The 22,855-nt window shown below is 34.5% G+C and overlaps 1 protein-coding gene across 1 annotated transcript in view; it reads left to right on the top strand.

The window, feature by feature from the left end:
• Positions 1 to 3,856: 3,856 nt before the first annotated feature.
• Positions 3,857 to 22,855, top strand: part of XIRP2 (xin actin binding repeat containing 2) — a 211,650-nt gene continuing 192,651 nt past the window's right edge. Inside the window, exon 1 of the mRNA XM_012724849.1 lies at positions 3,857 to 4,264. Within this exon, the coding sequence (XP_012580303.1) occupies positions 3,857 to 4,264 (408 nt within the window). The remainder of the gene's footprint in view (positions 4,265 to 22,855) is intronic.

Raw genomic sequence — 22,855 nt, 5'->3', positions numbered from 1 at the left:
TATTTTGTCACTTTTCACTGGCCTCCAGGGTTTAGATGAGACATTCACTGCCATTTAAATTGTTTTTTCTCATATAGGTAAGGCATCATTTCTTTTTCACTATCTTCAATAATTTTTTTAAACTTTATTTTCAGAAAATTGATTTTGATGTGGCTTGGAGGTTAGCTCAGCTTTTTTAATCTATAAGTTTATGCCTTTCCAAATTTAGGGGATTTGTACAATCCCTATGGAAATTAGTGTGGAAATTCCTCAAAAATTTTAAATACATATCCATATATAATATAGCAATTCCTTCCTAGGTATCTACTTGAAGAATACTATATCACTAATTCAAAGTATCCCCACTTATGTTCTCTTCAGCACTATTTGCAATAGCTTAGTTAATGAAACAACCTAAACTCCGAATGGAAGAGCATTAAATTGAGAAGATGTGTATATATCTGTTTATGTATACATACATGTGTAAACGCATACATACATACAAACATATACATGCATATACACAATGGGATACTACTCAGTTGTTAAAGAATATGACATCTTGACATTTGTGACATGTATGGGACTGAAGGAAATTATTCTAAGTTAAGTAACTCAGAATAAGAAATATAAGTACTTCCTCAAATATTTCCCTATTATGAGGAATATAGAAAAACAAAAACAAGGAACTGACTTTAAACCAGAAGAGCCTAGAAATATGAGTTCAGAATTGAGACTACTAGAAGGAGTGGGGGGTGGGGGGATTATGGGTGGTTTGATAATGGGAATGGAGTAGTAACATACGTATGAGTAGATGTGAACTTATTCCACTAGACATACAATGTTATGAACCAAAATAAAAATAATAAAAACCAAAAATAAAATGATCAGTAATAATGTGATAAGCTAATTGTAATCATTTAAAATTTTTCACCATCTACAAAATTTTTACTTTGATGCTTTCTTAAAACCTCAACAATTAATGAAGGCCACGTTGTTTTACCTTCAACAGAGCTTTCTCTTCCTACAGAAAGGAACTGTGCCATTTTCATAGTATACTGTATGCTTAAATATGTACAAATATAGAGCATACGTAAAACAACTTTGAGGCTTTACTAGTAGACTAAGTTGAGAAGGTAATGGGTTTTGAAATTGCTCACCAAAGATCCACTGGGACAAAAATTAATTATGTAGTATCAAAATGAACTGCTGAGAGATGATTTTGGTTTATGTTGATGTTGTAATATATCATGTTTTACTTCCTGAATGTGTGAAGGAATCCTTCCTGTTAAGCCATTCATAGCTCATAACAATTTAGTAGGCTTAGCTTTCTAAAATTAAAATGCAGTGTTTGTAAATAATATCTTAATTTCAAATCACCTTCAAATTTCAAATATTAGGATATCTTTTTCAATAGGAGTCAATTTTTCTTCCTTCTGACTTTTCTGTTCCTAAATCTTTCATTGAATAACCTTATGAGATCACTGTTATCAGTTGTGACAACATCTCACCAATTCCCTTGTTAATAAGATCTTTTCTGAATTTCGCACAAGACACAGAAATTTCCAACATATGTTGATTAGATTTTCAACATATGCTTGTGAGTTTCCAAAACAGATATTCAGGTCTGATTTGGTGCTTCTGTTTTACTGAGACTTTCTATAATAAATGACTAATCCAAAATTATTAATTAGCAATATTATTAAAACCAAATTTTCCAGTCTGCTCAGTCTGTGCATTTGTAACTTAAATACCTTCTTTCTTCTCCCATGCACTTTAGGAAGTGCATGTGTAGTGCAAATATTTGAATGGTTGTAATGATGTTGTTTGCTAGAGATGGGATTGAGACTGAAGCTAACAGCTGGGGAAAGGGAGGAGGGCTTAATGCATGCTAGTAGTTTAATATGTGTTATCTAATATATGTCTCAGAATGAAACCATAATGTATATAAATTTCATTTTATGAAGGAAGTTTTTGCAAGGTCTCAGTCAGTAAAACCCAACTGGGATTGAACTTCTGTTAGAGCTAATCAGTAGCCTATGAATCATTAGGAGACCATTCTATCAATTCAGAAGCAGCATTTTAAAAAGGAACCATATCAGTGTAGAAATATCATCAAGACATTTCATATAGAAGGAAAACTATTATTTGATAAAAGCAAGTTTATTTTGTATGTATACACAAACACACATATAAATATATATGCTGAGTTCCAGTGCTTCAAATGTTGTTTATAATGTGGTTTTGTAATCAAAGAAATCTAGAGCCACTGTGCTTGGTAACCTTTTGAGATACTTCCAGGCCTTTACCTACCCATGGTGTTAGCAATTTTCTAGGACAATGCATCAGTCTCAAGAGTAAAATTTGTTTTAAAACTCCAGTGGAATATGCTGGAAAATTATCAGTTCTTTGGTGTGGTGGATGTAGTATGATAATATACATCTGAATAGTTGTGAACCTGTAGCCCTAAATTATATACAGTGTTGTCAGTCAATACTACCTCAATTAATAAAAATAAAATTAAAAAAAATCAAGTTCTAAATAGTGGAACCTCTAGATTAACTGAAAGTAGTTATTTTTATGTTAAAAATCTATGCTAACATGTAACTCTTATAGCCAGTGATGTGTGTGTGTGTGTCTGTGTGTATTTCAAATAAGAGTATATTTTGCCATTTGACATTTTCAATTCACCACAAAACTCTGAAACAAGGAAGAATTCTAATCAGCTTCACAGTGAAATGTGAATTGGACTTCAAGTACATGAAGACATTGCACTCCACTAGTTAAGAGGTTGTTCTGGAGTAACACAAATGAATTTCAAATCCAGGCTCTCTCACTCCAAACTCTGGACAAATTACTACTCAAATTCCTCTACTAGGGATGTAGTAGTAATAGCAGCAACTAACTCATTGTGATATGTTGGCATTAAAATGAGATAAACATCTAAAGTTATTATCAAAGGGTTTCGTTAGAACAAAAACTTAATAACTTTTAGCTAGTAGTCTATTACTTTTGAAATAGTTTGAAGACATTTGTAGAAACCAATAATTTCAAAAGAAGTCCTGAGGAGTTATAGGCAGGAAATAAACCCTCTTCTTTAGTGTCAGACATGTTAAATCACTCTTTTCTCACAAAATGCTGAAAACAGTCAGTGAACATTATCCACGTTCTATATTATTAAAAAGAAAAAAAGTTGAACAATCTAACATAGAAGGAAATGGAAGAAAATCATGTCTTTTTTGTTTTTCTTTTTTTCTTTTTATTTTAGTTAAACCTTGGGAGTTACCCTGGTGAAATTTGAAACTGTCCTGAATAGGAAAGCCTTAGAAACTGAAGGGGCAAACTGCCCCAGATTGGTAGACGGTGATGCTAATAAGCAACAGAACTTGCATACTACAGGAACTTGTGGCTACAGGAACAGGCGAATCTGCACAGCCAATCTGAATCTTAGAAGTTTATATAAAGACTTTAACTGAGTTCAGTTTTGTATACAGCATTACACTCTTAAGACTGCATCCTTGAGATAGCTTCTAGAATGGTGGAATGACCATACATTCCAGAGAAGGTACATCCAGTCCACCAGGCCCAGTTCTTAGGTTTCCCATGGTCATGTCCTCCCTATGACCTCCTCCAACACCTTTACTGTATAAATTAGTCCTCTCCTTCATCTGACTATTCTAAGTTAATTGACTTAATCAAGTAGAATCAAGTCAAGAGTCAGAAATTACATAGCAAAGCTCAACTTCTAACTGAAACACAAACCTCAAAAAAGAGTTCTCACTTTTGACACTGCATTTTGAAAATTACACCCCTGTGTATATCTTTGATGAAAGGACTTTTTCTATTACAGGGCAATCTGGAACGATCTATATTCCCAATGCAGAAGGGCTCCCTGAATCTCCTGAGGCAGAAATGGGAATCCAGGGATTACCAGAAAAGTGAGTGCTGCCCTGGTGGCAGCCGGTGCAGACTCTTCCAGTCTCCAGAAAGCAAGTTGCTTGAACCTGAAGGAGAGGTAATGCCAGAACCTGTGACCCCAGATCCTCCATGTTTGCCCTTCAATGTAAGAGAAGAGAGATTGAGCTCAGAACCTGAAGAGAGGGGTCTTGAGAACAAGAGTGTCAACTCCAGGCAACACAGCCAGTCAGAAGTGCTGAAGGAGAAATCATTGAGTGGTCGGCACCAGATAGAGCACTTCTCCATTGCCCTTGATGAGCTGAGGAGTGTATTTGAGGCTCCCCAGAGTGGAAGCAGATCGCCTGGACCTGCTGAGTATGTTCGGAAGGTAGGGAACCATCGATTAAGAGCCAAAGTTTAAGGTAGCAAACTAGGTAGCTTGCCTAGCTTGCTACGGTTTTCTGTGCATGTAATGTGTTTTCTTTCTCTTCCTCATCTGGACTCTTGACAGATGTACTGAAGCAACCTTGTAGCACAGTGTGAAATGTAGCATCCTCTGCTACTGACTTCCTCTGTGGTCTGTCCCAAAGGGATTCAACTTCATTTTATTCCCGTGAAAACATCTCTGATAGGTCCCCTTAGGTGGATGTTTCTTTAGGTGTGTGCTTTGTTTCTACAACCAGGTTGTAAGTTCCTTAGACAGAGGGATGATTTCTTAACTACTATTTGTGCTTCAAACATCTAATAAATGTTGCTATGTTAGTTGGAGCTCAGTCAGGTTTTATCAGTAATGACAGTGATGTTTCCTTCAGGAACAAGGGGAAGCTTGTGACCTACATTTTAATTCTCCAAACTGCCATTTACTTCTCTACTGCATGACACTTAATCTTGCCAATACATCTCTTAAGGAGATCATTTGCAAGGATATTTTGGGGGATCATTGATAATTAAGTCACTAAATATATTTGGAGTATTTTGTCATAGATAACAACCATGCCTCAGTGATTATGGTGCATCATAATGTCACACATAAAATATATCTGTTAACTAAAAGGAACATTTAATCCAATGTAAGAAACAGGATTAGCAAAGTTATTAACAACCGTATTTATATTTCTGATGACAATTAAAAACAACTGCTCTTTCAACTGGAATTGTTTGAATTTAATGCACTCATTAGCACCCCAATGTGAAGCAGACTTAATGCTTTGTTAATTTTTTTGACCTAGTGACAGTCATCATGACGGTGCAGTTCCACTCTTATTAAGATAATTAGCCTTCACAGAAGACATCACAGGAAATGTTTTTAAAATAATTTATTTTGCTAATACCAATTCTTAGTTTTCCTATTAAGACGTAGAGAGTCATTACAATGAGATAATTCTTATGTAGCAAATACCTTGATTAATCAGAATAATGGATATGATGTATATTTATGAGGTTAGATTAAAACAAGAGGATTTCTAAAAGTATTCAGCCTTTCTCAACCCAAATGTGAGGTTTTTCTTTCCTTTTTACTCTATAGTTACAATCCTTTTTGCTTTATAATATCCTGTAGCCAGGTAACTAGGAATTTTGGTACATTTATAATATATTTTTAATTTTTTTATCTTAATGAAATAAGAAAAGTGAAGCTACAGAAGAACATTTTCATTCAATTTCTTTTTTCTTTTTTTTTAAAGATTTATTTATTTATTCATACAGAACTGGGGCACAGGCCAGAGGCTCAGGGACGGTGAGAGGCTTCACCAGAGACAGAATGGGGAGCAGAACAGGCAGATTGATGAAGTACACTGCTGAGGGGAGCAGCGGGCGGGTCAGGAGAGGTCTGCCACACCATGTGGTCACCTCCAGGGCAGGCGGGAATCGAACTCATGCTGAAGTGGCTTTAGCTTCTCAGTGCTGTGCTTTAACCCACTGCACCACCAGGGAGGGCCTCAATTTCTTTTTTAATCTCTGTAGCAATTTTGGACATTTTCCTAGGATAATTGACAGAAAAATTGGCCAAAGGTTAAAAATAAGTCATCATAAATTTTGTAAAATAACCCATCCTCATCTAGAGCCGACATAGCTGCTTAAATGCAGTAGTAAGATGAGACATTAATAAGGGTCCCTGGTTGAAATGTGAAATTACTGCAATTTGTATAGTATGTGATTTTGAATTTAGTGCCTATAAAGTTGATTATGGAAAGAAGCAGATAAAAATACCATTTCGTTTACAATTATTAAATTTGTATTTAAACCATTATGTTTTAGCTATTCTCAAGTCCTATGTCATGACATGGTTATTTCCCTAAATGGGTGACGTATAGACCCTTAAAAATTTCTAATATGTGTATGACTTTAGAATAGTACTTGAGCATTAAAGATACTTGCAAATTTCTCTATAAGAACTCCATATAACTTCCAAAACATGGAGAAAAAAGAAAAACGAGAAGACAATGAGAAGTAAACTTGTTTTTTTATTCTAATGAAGTAATTAGTTATGTTGTTAAGCATGTGAAACTCTTATTCAACTTAATTTGAAATTATATCTTTTACACCAAAGCATAACGATTATATACTGTTTAGGCCCTCCCTGGTGGCACAGAGGGTTAAAACACAACACAATTATATACCATTTAACTCAACGCTTTCTGTAGATCTTTTTCTTCTAGCTAATATTTATTCTGTTACATAGTAATAAGGTAACATTTGTTTGCAAATGCAAAAACATATTCTAGCTACTTTATAACTAGGGCACATTTATGGAGACTTATGAGATATTGGTGATATGAAAGTTATTCAGTATTTATGATATTTGAAACAAGGACAGAAAATGATTTCAGATAAAGGAAGTTCTTACAATTAGCAAATAATTAAATAATTACAAACTTATGTGCTTTAATGTTACTATTGAAGGAAACTTTAGCAGTAGGTACCTTTTTAGAACAAATTTTATAAACTTATTTTTTATTTTGTGTAAAAGAACTGGAGTATAGGCCAGAGGTGTAGGAGTGAAAGGTTTCACCAGAGACAGAGTGGAGAACAGAACAAGTGGACTACTGAAATACACTGCTAAGGGGAACAGCAGGAGAGACAAGGGTGGTCTGCAGTATTTAAAGAGGAGCAGTATTTTATACATTATATATGTAGTTTCAGATATACACATCATATATATGTGTTTAAAACATTTTAGGCCAACAGAACTTTGTCTTGAAATATTAAAAAGTGTTCATTTAAGGATAGTTTTTGATTTTAGAAAATATCTGTCAATTGGACAAAGAAACTAAGTCAATAGTATTATTTTCTATAAGTATTAAAGCTCATTAAAAGGAAAGCAACCTCTAAAAATTACTCAGTTTTCCAGATCCTTTGTTAAAACAATTTATCCTAATATTAGTACAGACTTAATGAGAAATCCCTATAATTTTCCCTACCAACATTTCATTATTTCCAAAGAGGTAATGTATAGCAACCTATTGTTATCATTTAAAACAATAATGATAAAACAGCTTTTTATCTGTTTTGTTAAAACAGCTCATAAAAGAACCTAGAATGGGTTCTCAAACTAAAGATATTGTGCTCATTAGTCAGGCTATAATTCACAAACACAAATTCACATAGGCATTATCCCAAATAAAAGCTGTGGAACAAGACTTTTAAAAAAGTTCTTAGAAACTTGTTAAGAATCTGTTATCAGAAATAAATTATTATATTGGCAAAAATATCACTTAGCACATGCTATGTAACAAGCCATCCCCAAACTAGAAACTAAACAGTGAGCGTTTATTACTCTCAGCCTTTGCTGAGCTGAGAAGTCCATTTGATCTTGTGTAGTGTCACTCATACAACTGCAAAGAGCTACCAAGTCAGCTGCAGACTGGCTGTTCGAGGCAGGTTACAGAGTTGTCATAAATCAACTCTGCCCTTTAGTCTCACTATTTCTAACAGATTGCATAGATTTATGGGCAGTTTACAAGATATTCAAGAGAGAAAACGGAACCTCTTGAAACCTCTTAAGTTTTTTGGCCAAAATTGCATGTATCTTAACCATACTAAACTGGTCAAAGTAGACACAAAACAAGCTAGATTTATGACATGCTGAAGTATGTGCTACTGCTTGATGAAAGGATGTGCAAACATATTTGCAAAGATAAGTGGATGTAGGAGAGGAATAATTGCAGTGACTTTGTAGACATTTAGCTCAGGAAAGTTTACCAAAGTACATAAAGAATCATGGATGGAAGAATCATCATGGATGGAAAGTTACAAATGCATGCAAATGTCTGGATTACTCTACACAAAAGGGTCCATGTTGATAACTATTTAGCAACAAAACTTATTCTTATAGCTGCCAGTACTTATTTTATACAGAACAGTGCCCTCCCAAATATATCCATAACCACATCACATAACCTGTGTATATATTACTTGACATGGCAAAATGGATTTTACAAATGTGGTAAAACTATCTGGAGAGACAAAGATTCTTTGAATTATCCAGGGTAAAAACTGCATCTTTATAAGTGGAGGCAAGGATCGAAAAGTGAAAGAAAACCAGAGAAGAGATATGTGGTAGGGCCTTGACCCAAAGAATGTGGGCGGTCTAGGAACTAGAAAGATGAATAAAGTAAGCTTCCCAGGAGAGCACTTAGAAATATAGAGTCTGCAGACACTGAGAATTTATAGCCCAGTGAATCTGATTGACCTACAGAACTATATGATAATAAATAAATGTGTGTTAAATCACTAACATTGTGGTTATTTGTTACAGCGACAATAAGAAACTACTATAGTTATACAGTAAGCACTACAAACATTGCTAAACATGGTTGGGTAGTATATGATTTTAGAACTTTTTTCTGTTCTTTTTTTGCTGAAAATATATTTAAAATCAGGTCTCTTATTTTATTCTGATGGCTACAAATGCTTATGATTTTAAACAATCAGGCAGCATTAATGCATATTAATTAATCCTAAATTTGGATGGCCTCATTTGATATACAACACATAGTCACTTAAAATATGTAAATTTCTCATTCTCTGAAGTTTCCAGAGTTGGGCCAATGAAGCCACTGAACAAGCCTCACTAAAAGATTCCTTTAGATCCCATTTTAAATAAGGGATTTCTTCATTTAATTAATAAATTTCCCTTTATTCTGCTCATATCTTTAGACTTAATGGCAAAATATCTAATATTTACAGTAAATTATTTAGTGACTTCCTGTGTTTTCCATGCATGGTTAGGATGCTCTGTACAATTCTACTCACTTGTATAGTCATGTTGAACTTACCCAGTGCCCCAGCTCAAAATGCTAGTTTCACAAAAAACATTCAGACATGAAGTTGAACTTGATCAAAAGAGCAAACAAAATCATCATATTCTAGCAGTGCTGTCTCAGAATGTATCATTTAATCCTTTGTATGAGTGAAGGTGTAGGAAAGAACATGAAGACAGAATCAGGTTACTGGGGGCACATGTACATTAATGATTAAATAAGATGTAAATAATTAACCATGGTATAGTTCACAGTATGATATTTTCTCTCCCTTCAATAATTCTTCAATAATCCCTTTTCATTTAATGACCAGTTTGTCTTCCCTATTTTTTATTTCTACATAAAATCAGGGATTTCAAAGCACAGGTGAATCATGACTTGTAGTTTGACTACCAGTACAAAATCTCTTCATTAGATGTTTAAACTTAGATTTGCTTTTAAAATTTAGGCACAAGGGGACACAGGAATTAATTTGTCTCTAATCTCAGAGCAGGAAGCATTACTTTTAAGACCATTATTTTGTCACAGCCTTTTGAGATGCTACATTTCCCATATTTCCCTCCCTTTAGTATTTCTGAGATAGTATCTGACAAGCATGATAATTTTATAAAGTAATTTGACAGGACAGAGTTTACTACAATCTTGGAAACTACTACTGAAAAACCTGGACAGCAAAGTGTCAAAAGTATATTGTAAATTTTTTTTTCTGTAAAAACAATTTTAAAGGGCTCTCTAGTGGTGCAAGGGGTTAAAGCAGCCACTATGGCATGAGTTGGATCCTTGCCAGTGAGCTGACCCACATGGCGCAGCAGACCTCTCCTATCTTGCCCATTGCTCCCCTCAGCAGTGTTTTTCAGGCAATTTGATTGTTCTGGTTCTGACTCTGTCTTAGGTGAATCCTCTTACCCCTACATCTCTGGCCTGTTCCCTAGTTCATTAAAAAAAGGCGGGGGAGAGGGGGGTGTTCCCGTAACCACCACCATCTCACCCATGCACCATCAGCATAGTACTTGTGTTTTTTTTTTTCCTGAAAAATAGACAAGTATTTTTAAGAGCTGAAGTATAAATAGTTTAATGAAGTCACTACTTTTCTGTTAGTGTACATAAATCATAATCTCCATTTCAGCTACATATAGCTTACAGACTTATTAAAAAAAAAATCTGGTGACAGAGGTCAGTTAGAACCTTGCCTCAGTTACATTCTCATTGTACAAACTTGAATGAATTATTTCCCTTTGTTAATCTTTAACTTTTGCATCTATAAAACAAGGAAATTAGTATAGCACAGGATTGTTGTTAACTCCACATAAAACTTGAGAAATATCCCCAAAATAGCAGCAAATGCATATTTATTTTGTTTCTCTAACTTCTATAATTCAGTACATGTCCTCATGGGAAAACATTTAATCTCAATGGACTTCTATTTTATCACCTATAAAGTCAGAGAATGATACTCTGTGGTTTCTAAAAGTGAAAAGGTGCACTTTTTTTTTTTAAAATTACATTACTGTCAACATCTTAGTCTTTTTCAAAAATCCTACTTAGAAGGGCTATCATTGAATATGCAGTAGAGCAAATGTTCATGAAACTTTGCAATATGAATTACATTCCCATTTTAAGATAATAAAAAATACAGTTTCAAAAATTTGTTAAACTAGACAGATATTTGCCACCTCCCTTTCCATTAATAGAAAAGGGAACTGGAATTTAGGAATACAAAAGACAAATTTAAAAATCTTGAGACTCACATGGTACAAAAATGATACTGACATTCACACACATGATACACCAAGAGCAAATTAAATGTCTTCCAAGACATTATAAAGATGAGTTACAAGTTTTATTCTATTTTATATATCTTTCTCTTTGCAATATAATTTGTTTTTTTCAAGTAATGTTAGTGTACTGTGGTTGTTCATTTCACCCATTCGTATGTTTGACAAATTACTGCTCCTGTCCAGGGATTTATGTTCATTGGAGTAAAATAGCTGTGTGATCTGGTGATAAACTATCCAACTGGACACATTTACATGCCCTGAAATACTGTCAGATGAAACTGCTACTTCATTTCATTTTTGTTTCACAGTGATAGATGCAGTCACAATATGACATTATTAAAGATTATAGTGCCAGTAACTACAGAAAGATGTTAAGCAATATTGACTCCCCTTCAACTGGGAAAACTGCTGTCAGTTTTCGGATGGGTATTCTTTGACATTTTACTCAGAAGACTAGCAAGTATTTTCATCTTTGTATTATGAGAATATTGATAGCAACCCTTATCACATCTGGTTTCAAACCATTCTTTTATAAGAATGGTTATTTCCTAGATATTTATCCAGCATTTCTACTTATTTACTGAATTGCTGTAGTGAGCCCCATGCTTGTCAAAATTTCCCTTTCCCTGTCCTCACAGTAATAGTTTTCATATTCATTTGGGTCTTTTGAAGAATAGTTTTACCATTAGCATAAACTAACGGGAGAACTAAAGAAGATATTATGTCAGGAGGATGATTAAGTTGAGAGAATTTTAGTCTTTATGCCCAACAAGAACCAGGGAAACAAAATTCCAGTCATTGACACAGCAATCCAAAGGCTATCTTAAAAGAAGTCAACAGAAGAATTCCTTCCACAACACTCTGACAGATTTCCATTTACTGTAGTGATATCTGCGAGGAATCAATTTAAATCATTAAAATTAATACTGCTATTAACTTTATATATTGATATCAGTATATTCAGATACAATATCATAGGCTGTGAAAGACAAAACATCATACTGTGGTATTTTGCCAAAATTATGAAATCTTAATTTTACCGTGAAAAATATAACTCCATGTAGGGGGACATTTATACACAGTGGGTCACTATTCTTTAAAAAGGGAAAGACTGTATTAGATTAATACTGAGAAAGTGCCAAAGGTAGGAAGAGAGAGACTGAGGCACAGCAGCCTAGTTGAAGATGGGATTTTTTTTTAGATAATATAACAGTTTATTTTTACATCACTTTGTGCCTTTTTCCATTTCAGTTGTAATTCTCGTGGGCTTTCCAGCACCAGTCACCTATGTGCCATCACCATAGTCCAGTGCACTTCCCTCTCCCCACCGTTTTTGATCCCATTCCACCCCTGTAAAATGTCTCTGGTATACAGTTTTTCATTGTTATTATTTCCCCCCCTGGTCATTTATACTCCTGTTATGAGTGAAACCAGAGGATGCGATCTTACTGCCAATCTTGAACCAGAAAAGAGTGTGATAGTGAGAAAGCTGGTAAAATTCTAGTAGGACTTGATTATTGAATGTTTTAAGCATTATATCTTAGTTAAATAAAATGTTAAGTTTAGGAGTCAGATGATATCAGAAGGTGATATCAGAAGAGCTATAGGAGAAATAATCTGAAAATTAATCCATAACATCTCTGCTCTCTAAAAGTTCTGTGACATGGTAAATAAGAATCGCCTTAATTGTAACTTTTCTCTAAGTATAAATTTATTTCAAAGTAGAAGTTAGATACTATTAACATCACTGCTAAAGTTTTAGCACTTCAGAGTGAAGAATTATATAGTTTCATATGTGTAGATTTTTCCAAAATCTAGCAGATTTATAATTATTATGTTCCCTCACAGATTGTGATCTTTGTCTCCCCACCTCTCAAATTTTAAAACTTGGAGAAATTTTGGCTATTTAATATCTGCCTATAATCTCAGGAACTCTGCAATTAGTACTTTTTCTAACAGAGATATTGAGATCCTAATCAATAGTTCAGAAGCCAAATTTATGGACAGCTTTATGAGCAGATCATTTTAGTTTATACACATTTTTAACTGGGTTTCCCTATATTTTCAGGGATAGAGTGCTTCTTTTCTCCTTATTATTATTACTATTATTATTAGTGTTATAGTTTAGAACTTTGGTTCTGTCTTGACCATGGTACTTCTAAATCATTATTTCTAATTTATGAAACTCAAATTATCTCTTGTTTCAAACTCCAAGAGATGTAACTAACATCCTTCTGATGTTATAACAGCAAGTTGCAATCTCTTAAAAATATTTCCCAGACCCTGTTCAATGCTCTGACTCTTCTGGGGTATTATAATACTTTCTCTTTTGATGTGTTTCCCAGCTGCTTCTAAACTTCCTTCCTTTTTGAGCTAGTTCCTCTAAGGGCTAATTTCCTTAGCTCTGTGGGCTTCTCATCTGATTTTTCTCATTGCAGACCAGCCCCAGGGTTGATGTAGGGAAATTTCTTTAATGCAGTTGCCTTGCTCATTTCTCAAATAAAGTCCTTCATCTGAACTTAGAAATCTAGAATCTTTTATCAGGTTTAAGTTGAAGATACTTAGCATGGAGGGCAGTGCAATTTTAAATGTCCTTAAAATTCAGAATGGATGTGGTTTTAAAAACAGGTACAGTCATCCTTTTACCATCTTTTTGTATATTAACTAGTCTATAAATGCCAAATTATATACCCTTATCTTGGCACCTGCCTAGCACTCACTTTATTGTGTATGGCAAACAAATGATTATAAACATTTTCCTACTTGGAAAGATATTTCTTCACTTGTTTAATGTATAGTGATGAGTGAATGCATTGAGTTATGAACACCTGAAACACATTCAAGTTCCATTAATGTTTCTCATCTACATGAACTATCAGACATGATGATTTATGGTACTTAATCGTGTACTAACTTGTTTTATGTCAAAAGTAAGGCATGTCTAGGATGCCATGAGAAAAATTTCTATAAACAATGGTTATGCATCATAATGCACACAGTTTTCTCCCCATACATCCCAAACTTATGGGAACAGGTCAGGAGTAGATGTTTAAATTTATCAAAATACTCTTATTTCAACCTTGATTAGATGTCAGAAAATTTTATTATTAGTGATAAGTATGGTATAACATATTTCCATTTCTGATACAATGTTTCTCTAATTTAAGATTTAAAATCTTTCTCATTTACCTTTAAAGTGTTAGAAGAAAATTTTCCTGTGTCTCAAAATATGTTTGGAAATGCATTAATAAGTGAAGCTATGCTTAAAAAAAAATTGGCAGCAACAACAAAAAAATAAACATTTGGAATCTACAAACGTTCTCTCTCACACACACACACACACACAAGCATACTCACACACTAGATTTTTGTAATATTTTGTTTAAAACATAAAAAAAACACATTACCTGTAAATGAAATTGGTTAATATTTAATTAACATATGCAAATGATTTAATAATTTATTGTTAAAATATTCAAAAGGTTTAAAGTAAATTTGAGATGTTACAGAATATGTGTTAATGTCTTAAAAAGATTCATTAATTTTTGGTCAGATATATGATGTGAAAATATTTTCTCCCATTTAGTTATGTGTTTTCATTTTGATGCAAGTTTCCCTCAGTGTGCAAAAGTTTTTACTTTGATATGATTCTGTTTCTTTATTTTTGCTGGTTTTTTTCGCCATTCAAATTGCATGAATATATGTTATTAATCTCTTACTAGTAGGTAAATGTATCTAAAAATAACAATGATATTCTCATGCTTGAGTCATGAAGAATTGGAAAATCTGAGCAGACAGCACACCTAAAGAAATTGAAGCAGTAATCAAAAACCTCCCCCAAAACAAATAACCAGATGAGTCCTTCCAAATAGTTAAAGAATAGCTAATACCTATCCTTCTCATATTGTCCCTAAAAACTGAATAAAGTGGGAATGCTTCCTAACTTCTTTTCTGAAGTTAGGATAATACTGAAACTGAAACCAGACATGGGCAACACACACAAAATTACAAGTCAGTGTTTCTGATGAACATAGATGTAAAAATCGTCAACAAAATATTAGCCAACTGAATTCAACAATATACATTGAAGATCTTTCAAGAATACACTGAAAAGATCATACACGCTAACTGAGATTTCTTCCAGAGATGTCCTGATGACTCAACAGATACACAGATACAAATTCAAAAATACGATTCATCAAATCAGCAAAATGAGAAAAATATCATAGGGCCATCTCAATCTCAATAGACACAGGAAAAACATTTGATAATTTTTGTCCACTTATAACAGCTTTCAATGAAATGGGTATGAAGGAAGTATGCCTTAATATAATAATGGTCACGTGTGATGTTTCATAGCCAACATCATCCTCAGTGGTGTAAAACTGGAGACTTTCCTCTGTGATAAAGAGTAAGTCAGGGATGCCGACTCTCAAAATTTTATGTGGACATAAGTTTTCAACTCATCTGTGTATGTACAAAGTAATATAATTGCTGGAACATATGGTAAGCGTATGTTTAATTTTTTAAGAGACTGACAGACTCTTTCCAAGTGGTTATTCCATTTTACATCCCCCACTCCATCAATGAATGAGAACTCCTGTTCCTTCTTTGCCAGAATTTGGAGTTGTGTTTTCAATGTTAGCCATTAGAGTGAGTGTATAGTATTTGTAATTAATTTTCTATTTATGTGTTGCTCATGCCAGTTGGTGTTAAGTTGACTTAATTTTTAATATTTTTGAATGTTTTGAATATGGGGGCATAAACTTGTCTATTTACAGTAATGTCCTATTTTAATCCTGCTTTATATTTTATTTTCCTCTGTATTATTTTACATTTAATTCTCCAGTCTCTTATTATTAAATATGAATAACACATTTTGATCTATATGGCAAACATATCCTGCTTTGTGGCTATAGTCCTGGTCTAGATATCAACATTAATGGTATCCTTCTACTGTCAAAACTGTTCCAGTGATAAATTTTTCATTATGTTGTTCAAATAACCACCTAGATTATGAGTCAAGAACCACATCTTCTCTTTCTTTTCTACCATCTGCCCACATACTATTTTCGAAAACAGTGCTAAGCATCCAGTGGGTATCCACTAAGTGTCTTGGGAATGGGTGAATGGAGAGGTTTTGTTAATATGAGCAGTATCCTTTCAGTATTTATTTTCCACATTACGTACATTATCATTCCATCCTTAGGACCTAGCTTCAAGGTAACCTTATAGTGTGCATTGTGTATAGTTGTACTCCTGCTTATTTAATAACAGCAGGCATTTGCTAACCTGATGTCACTCATTCCTTGTCTGTAAACAGCCTAAACCCAATCTAAGCGATATTTCTAGTAACTGTGTGCCAACTTCTGTGGGCTAGGCATCCTATCTTACCATTCTCTATGTTTGATAGATGACACTGGTGAAATTGGAATTGCAAGAAATAAATATGAAAGAATTAATGTTCCTTTTATTGACATTTTTTATGTATTAAGTCTGATGTTACTTTGACATCAAGCTGCAGTTACTTTGACATCAAGGGAGCACCTTCTTAAAGGGCAAATTACCTTTATAATTCATATTTATTTTTCCCCTGTGCATTATATACAGCAGCCTGAATACACAGCTAGTTTCATAAGAACTTGAATAGACTGTCTTGGTAGAGTCTACCTCATGAACCTACACCCAACCACTGTCACTGCCAAGCACAGGATATGCCTTCATAATATACTGCAACTTATTGTTTGATCTGCTTTCCTATTTGAGGAAATGTTAAGTAAAAATCAATTATTATTTACCTTTTAAATAATTTATTAAATATTTCACCTGTAGAAAAATCTATGAAAATATATGTTGCATCTTCTTGAAGCTTTGCATCCAAATTACAGTGGTTAGTTTTTAGAGTCCCTGGGTACTGAGGTCTTTGAAAGGAATAAGCCACAAAGTAGTTGAAAGATTTTTGGCTAGAAAAAAGCTTTATTTTATGCTAGTGTCCAAATTCTCTTTTTTATGTAATATATGATACTTGTATATGAAACAGTAGAAATAAATTGAGCAGACATGATACAGTATTATAAATAATAAAAGTGTTCTACTCCTCCATGTATATATACATAGCATTAAAAAGAAGCCCACTACCAAATCATTTCATTTCTAGGTTTTATTTATTAAAAGGTAAATAGGGGTCTGTAGCACATATACCTAAGTGAAAGGGTTTCTGCTATTCACAGTGAAATGTTCATGAGATATAGTTGTGTGTTGAATCATCATATTCTTTTCTTATTTTTTATCAGTGAATAAAAATAAGTTTTTGATCCCCATGGATATTCAGAATCTGAGTTTCTTTACTGCTGAAAGTGAAAAAAATGTAGGTGACATTCCTATCATTTCAAAGAGAATGAGGAGGTGGAAATGAAAAAAGAAATCCACCCCTTTGAAGAATAGATCCTATTTTCTCATAATGCCACTAATAATTACATAGGAGTGGTAGCTAGTGTAAAGATGGTATGTAAGCAAAAACAAATCTATGCAAAATGGCTTTTAATGGCTGAAAGGAAAAAGTAGCTGCAAAGTTAAGATCAGTTTTCTATAAACACTTCTTCCATCACAACATATCTTTCCCGAGTTCTCCCTGGAGTTACTTGGCATATTGCTCAGAGATGTCTCAACAGAATATATCTAATGAGATCTTTTCCAATGAATAGTTTTACTGAATGATGCTTTTCCAAATGCAGAACTTAAAACTATAAATTCTTATGAAGAAATTATTCCAATTCCAATATGAACATTACTAAGTCCTCTCCCAGCTTGAGGACATTATACTGATTTTTAACTGGCAAATGCAGTTCTAAAATAGCTCATTAAAGACATGAGACAATCCACTTTACATAAAGATAGGTTTAATAGAGTGACTGAAGTAGCTGGTTAAGAACCTAAGAGTAGAAAACTGTATTGAGGTCTCATTGAGTCAGACTCACCTCCCATTCCATATTACATCCAGACAAATAACAGCCCAGCTTCCCTTTAAATACTTCCAGTTTCAAGGGATGCATGCTTTTGTAAAGCAGTGTTTTCTATTGTCAGATGACTTTCTTACTTAGAAAGTTGATCATCATGTTGAATAGAATATATCTCTTGGGAATAACTAATTTTGAATAAAAGTTCTGCCCTCTGAAGCAACACAGAATATTCTCCATTTGTCACTGTAAGAAATGACAGGCTACCTCTAACCTTGAGGACTCAGCACACAATTTAACGTAGGAGGTGAAGTTGAGATACTCCTGAGTGACATGGGAAGACTCAGGGCCAAATCTATGCATGACAAGGGCAAGCTATGATTCAGCAGGTTCAGACTAGAGAGAGACACTGGGCATTAATTAAGGAGTTTGTACTGGATAAGGCAACCAATATATTTGCGTATCTTCCTTGGCAAATGTTTAAAAGTTTATGTTTGGAATTTTTTTTTTTAAAGATTTATTTATTTGTGCATACAGAACTGGGGTACAGGCCAGAGGCTCAGAGAGGCTTCACCAGAGACAGAGTGGGGAGCAGAACAGGCAGATCGACGAAGTACACTGCTGAGGGGAGCAGCGGGCGGGTCAGGAGAGGTCTGCCGCGCCATGTGGTCACCTCCAGGGCAGGCGGGAACCGAACTCATGCGGAAGCGGCTTTAGATTCTCAGTGTTGTGCTTTAACCCGCTGCGCCACCAGGGAGGGCCTATGTTTGGAAATTTTATATCACCTCTTTTAATAATCACATCAGGAGTATATTAGTAGATTCACTTGGGAGTTTTAACAACTACAACTATAACAGACAAATGAAGTTGATTTTTTTTTTTTTTTGTCCATATGTCACAATAAGCATTGGGGTCAGGAAGGTAGAGGATTTGTTAATTGTGGGTTCCATCCATCCAGCATGTTTTATTATCTTCTCTGAATATAGTTCATAAGCTTCAAAACAGTTGACATTGTGTGGCACTAACATTATCTATCCCACTTGAGGCTTTGTCTTTTCTGACTAAGCTTCAAACCAAGGGATTGTAAAAGATTTATTTGCATAAATAGTTACCAAATGTGTCATTTTCATATTTTTTACTGCTGTTTTTTTTTTCTACATTTACAACTCCAGTCACAACCACATGCACACATTTTTTCTTACTGTTGATGCTTGTACACAGCTTTTTCTTCCCATGATAGTTATTTTCTCTGACATTACAAGCAGGTTAAGGACTATGGATGAGAGAGAAGGGGTTTCCTAAGTCCTTCTGCCATTAGAAGAACTTGTAGGATCCAAGTAAAAGAATATAACCTCCTCTCCAACCCACCCATAATTAGATGACACCCATTGACTCTTAGCATCCGGCTGACTTTTTTTCCATTTTTATTGAAGCTTAATTAACAAAATTGTAAGATATTTAAAATGTACAATGTGACAATTGATGCAAGTATGTATTGTGAAAGAATGTAAATCACGCATCTGTCACTTTACATATGTACCCCCCCCCCTTTTTTTTTTTTTTTGGTAAGAACACTTTAGGTCTGTCTTAGCAAAATTTAAATTTAATTATACAATATAGTGATAATCATTACAGGGCAACCCAATGTGAACTGAGTTGCCTGTCTGTGGGTCCTCACCGGTGTGCTTAAAATTCAGTTATACTGCAGGCAACACAAAAGGGTCAATAATGGGTTTATTTATAAAGGCGAAAAGAAAAGGTACAACCCAGAGATAGAGAGTGAGATACAAGTTAACTAGAACATCCTACCAGCTCTGCTGTCTTGGAACTCCAATACCACACTGAGAGCCACCAGCCACATGGTTCAGAGAGCGCCCTGCTATCCAGAGAGCCACGTGATCCAGAGAGAGCCACCTGGCTCAGATAGCAAGCCAGGTGGTCCAGAGAGAGAGTGGGTCTCACATCGCTCCCTTATATCCCCCAGAGTCCTAGAGTGCCTGCTTAGCTCCATGCTTGGGTCATTGCTTCTCTCCTTGGTATTGCTGGGAGTTGTAGGTTTCCAATTACTGGAGTAGGGGGTAGAGTCTGCAAAACTCTGTAGCGATCTTTTAGGACAGCCTTTCCCCCTAACAATATCAGCTAGTTGATAGGATACACATTCAATCTCCAGATCATATAATATTCTTTTATAGTTTCTTCCTGTCCTCTACCATCCTAATCCCAGTCAACCACTTCTCTACTGTTTTTATGAGTTCAATTTTCCCCTCACCCCAAGCCCAGATTGCACAGTATTCGTCTTTACCTTTTTGAGTTATTACTGAAAATAACCCCTCCAGGGTCATCCATATTGTGTTAAATGATAGTATTTCATTTCTTTCTTATATTTTTTTTCCTTGAGGCTGAATATGTTGTTATGTGTGTAGATCTTTTTTACCCATCTACTCACTGATGGACAATTAGATTGTTTCTGTACTTTGGCTATTATGACTAATGTGACAATGAAAATAGGAGTGAATATCTCTCTTTAATATCCTTTTTACACTTCATTTAGGTGAATGTCCAAAAGTGGAATTGCTAAATTAAATGGCCATTTCATGTCTTAATTATTTGAGGAACCTCCCTAGTGGTTTTCATGTTGGCTATATCAATTTCGGTTCCCACTAATTGTAAAAGAGTTGTCTTTTTTCCATATCTTTCAAGTATTTTTTTACTTCTTGTTTGTTTTTAATTGAGATAACACTGATTTTAAAAAACTGTGCTTTTTACATTACATATATAGGGTTTGAAGGACAATTACTTGAACTTATTTGATTGTCTAAAGCAGTCCTATGTATTGGGTGGTTATATATTTGCTCAATTTACACGGAAATATAATTCTCAAATTTCTTTATAAAATTCCCAGCTACCTTCCCCCATTATTACAAATAATCTGTCACAGGCCTCCCTGGGGGTGCAGGGATTAAAATCTCAGTACTATCAAGCTAGTGACAGCCACTATAACATGAGTTCTATCGCTGGCCAGGGAGCTAACTGCATGGTGCAACAGACCCCTTCTGTCTCACCTGCTACTCCCCTTAGTAGTGTATTTCAGTAGATCCACCTGTTCTTCTTACCACTCTGTCTCTGGTGAATTCTTTCACCCTGTACCTCTGGCTTATACCCCAGTTCTTGTATGCATTAATAAATAAAATAAATCTTAAACAAGCAAAAAACAAAATAATCAGTGATTATTGAAATCTGGCCAGAACAATTATCTATACATTAATTTCCACCTACAATGTTGGAAGTTATATGTCTCAATTTAAAAGTTAGCCATTCCCATGAACTGTCACATACCATTTTCATCACAGCCATTAAAAAGAATCTTTGGACGCAAGTGTCTATTTTATTGTGGCATTCAAAATGAGCAAAAGGTCAACCACACTAATTTCTGCTTTTATAACAAGTATCTACAATGATCTGCCTCTTTCTCATTGTCAATTCTTTGTTCATACAATTAACATTAGTATTGTGTTTGATAGGACAGAATCATATTTTCAGTTGGCATTCATTTTACTGTTCAACTTTTGTGCAGAATTTCTCCTGACATGAGCTATCTTGATTGTTTACTGCTTACCAAAGAAATACAATCTCATTGTCTAAGAATTTACTCATTCAGTGGACAAACTATAGAGCAGAGCACATATTAGCCCCACAATATGTTTTTTATGCTTAAAATAGAACCCGGGAGTTTACAAATAAATAAAACAGCAGCTGTCCATTGACCCGGCAGGCATAGTGCACCATTCATAATATAGTCAGCAATAGCACAAACCCTGAGAACATTGTTCTTATAAAATAGTCAGCTCTCAATTGTCCCTCAATGAATATGGCTCATTGAGCTGAGAATATAATTTTAAGAGAGTCATGCTTTTACCATCAGTTTGAAATATTTCCTATTATTTTTCTGCAGTTATTTTCAAATATGAAAACTAGCATTTAAGTCTTTGTCTATATTCCTCTTCACTGGAATGAATTTTCAACATGACTAATAATAATTAAATCAATTACCAAAGCAGAAACAGCAGGAGAAAAAATGGGAAATGAGGAGTAAGATGTACTTCACTTTAGATTTATCAGGCCAATTTGCAATTTAATTGTGGTATGTATTTCTGTTGTTGCTACAACAAATTGCCTGAAACTTAGTAATTTAAGCGAATTATATTTACTTTATTGTTGTTGTGGAGGTCAGAATTCCTGTATGAGTCTCAGCAGGATACAGTCAATGTAGCATGATTTAATTTCTTACTAGAGGTGCTAAGGCCAGTCTGTTACTTTGGCTTTTGTAGTCTCTACAGGCAGCCTATATTCCTTTGATCATAGCCCTTTCTTCCATCTTTAAATCCATCCACAGTGGACTGTAGCCCCACATAGAATCACTCTGTCTTTTTCTGTCCTACTCTCCCACCACTAAGGAATCTCATTTACATTGGGACCACCCAGATAATCCAGGAGAGTCTTCTAATTTTAAAGACATGTGATAGCAGCCGTAACTCCTTCTACAGCCATGATTTCCCTTTGCTATGTAGCCTAGTGTATTCATAGGCTATGCACAAGGACATAGAAATCCTTGGAGTATAATATTCTGCCAACCACAATAATGTAATAAAAATAATATTTCAGATAATCACGATACTTTTTGCCTTTATCTTTTATAGTATTTTTCCTGTATCTCAGTTCATCTGCCTGTTCTACTCCCCCATGCGACTGATGAATCCTTTACTCCCAACACCTCTGACCTTCACCCTAGTTCTTCTACACAAGAATAAATAAAACTTTTGAAAAAATAATGAAATACATTCCCAACTGTACATACAAAACAATAAAGAAACCTGTTCTTATCAGGTAAATATACAGGTTAATGAGGAGGAGAGTTGTATGGGAAAGAAGCCCATGGGGTATATACCCATGGGGTATACATATATAACTGTGATGAAAAAATGTA

Source organism: Condylura cristata, unplaced genomic scaffold (genome assembly GCF_000260355.1).
Source record: "Condylura cristata isolate star-nosed mole 26May11 unplaced genomic scaffold, ConCri1.0 scaffold00002, whole genome shotgun sequence".
NCBI classification, from domain to species: Eukaryota; Metazoa; Chordata; class Mammalia; order Eulipotyphla; family Talpidae; genus Condylura; species Condylura cristata.
This window is presented reverse-complemented; position numbering and strand designations above follow the sequence as displayed.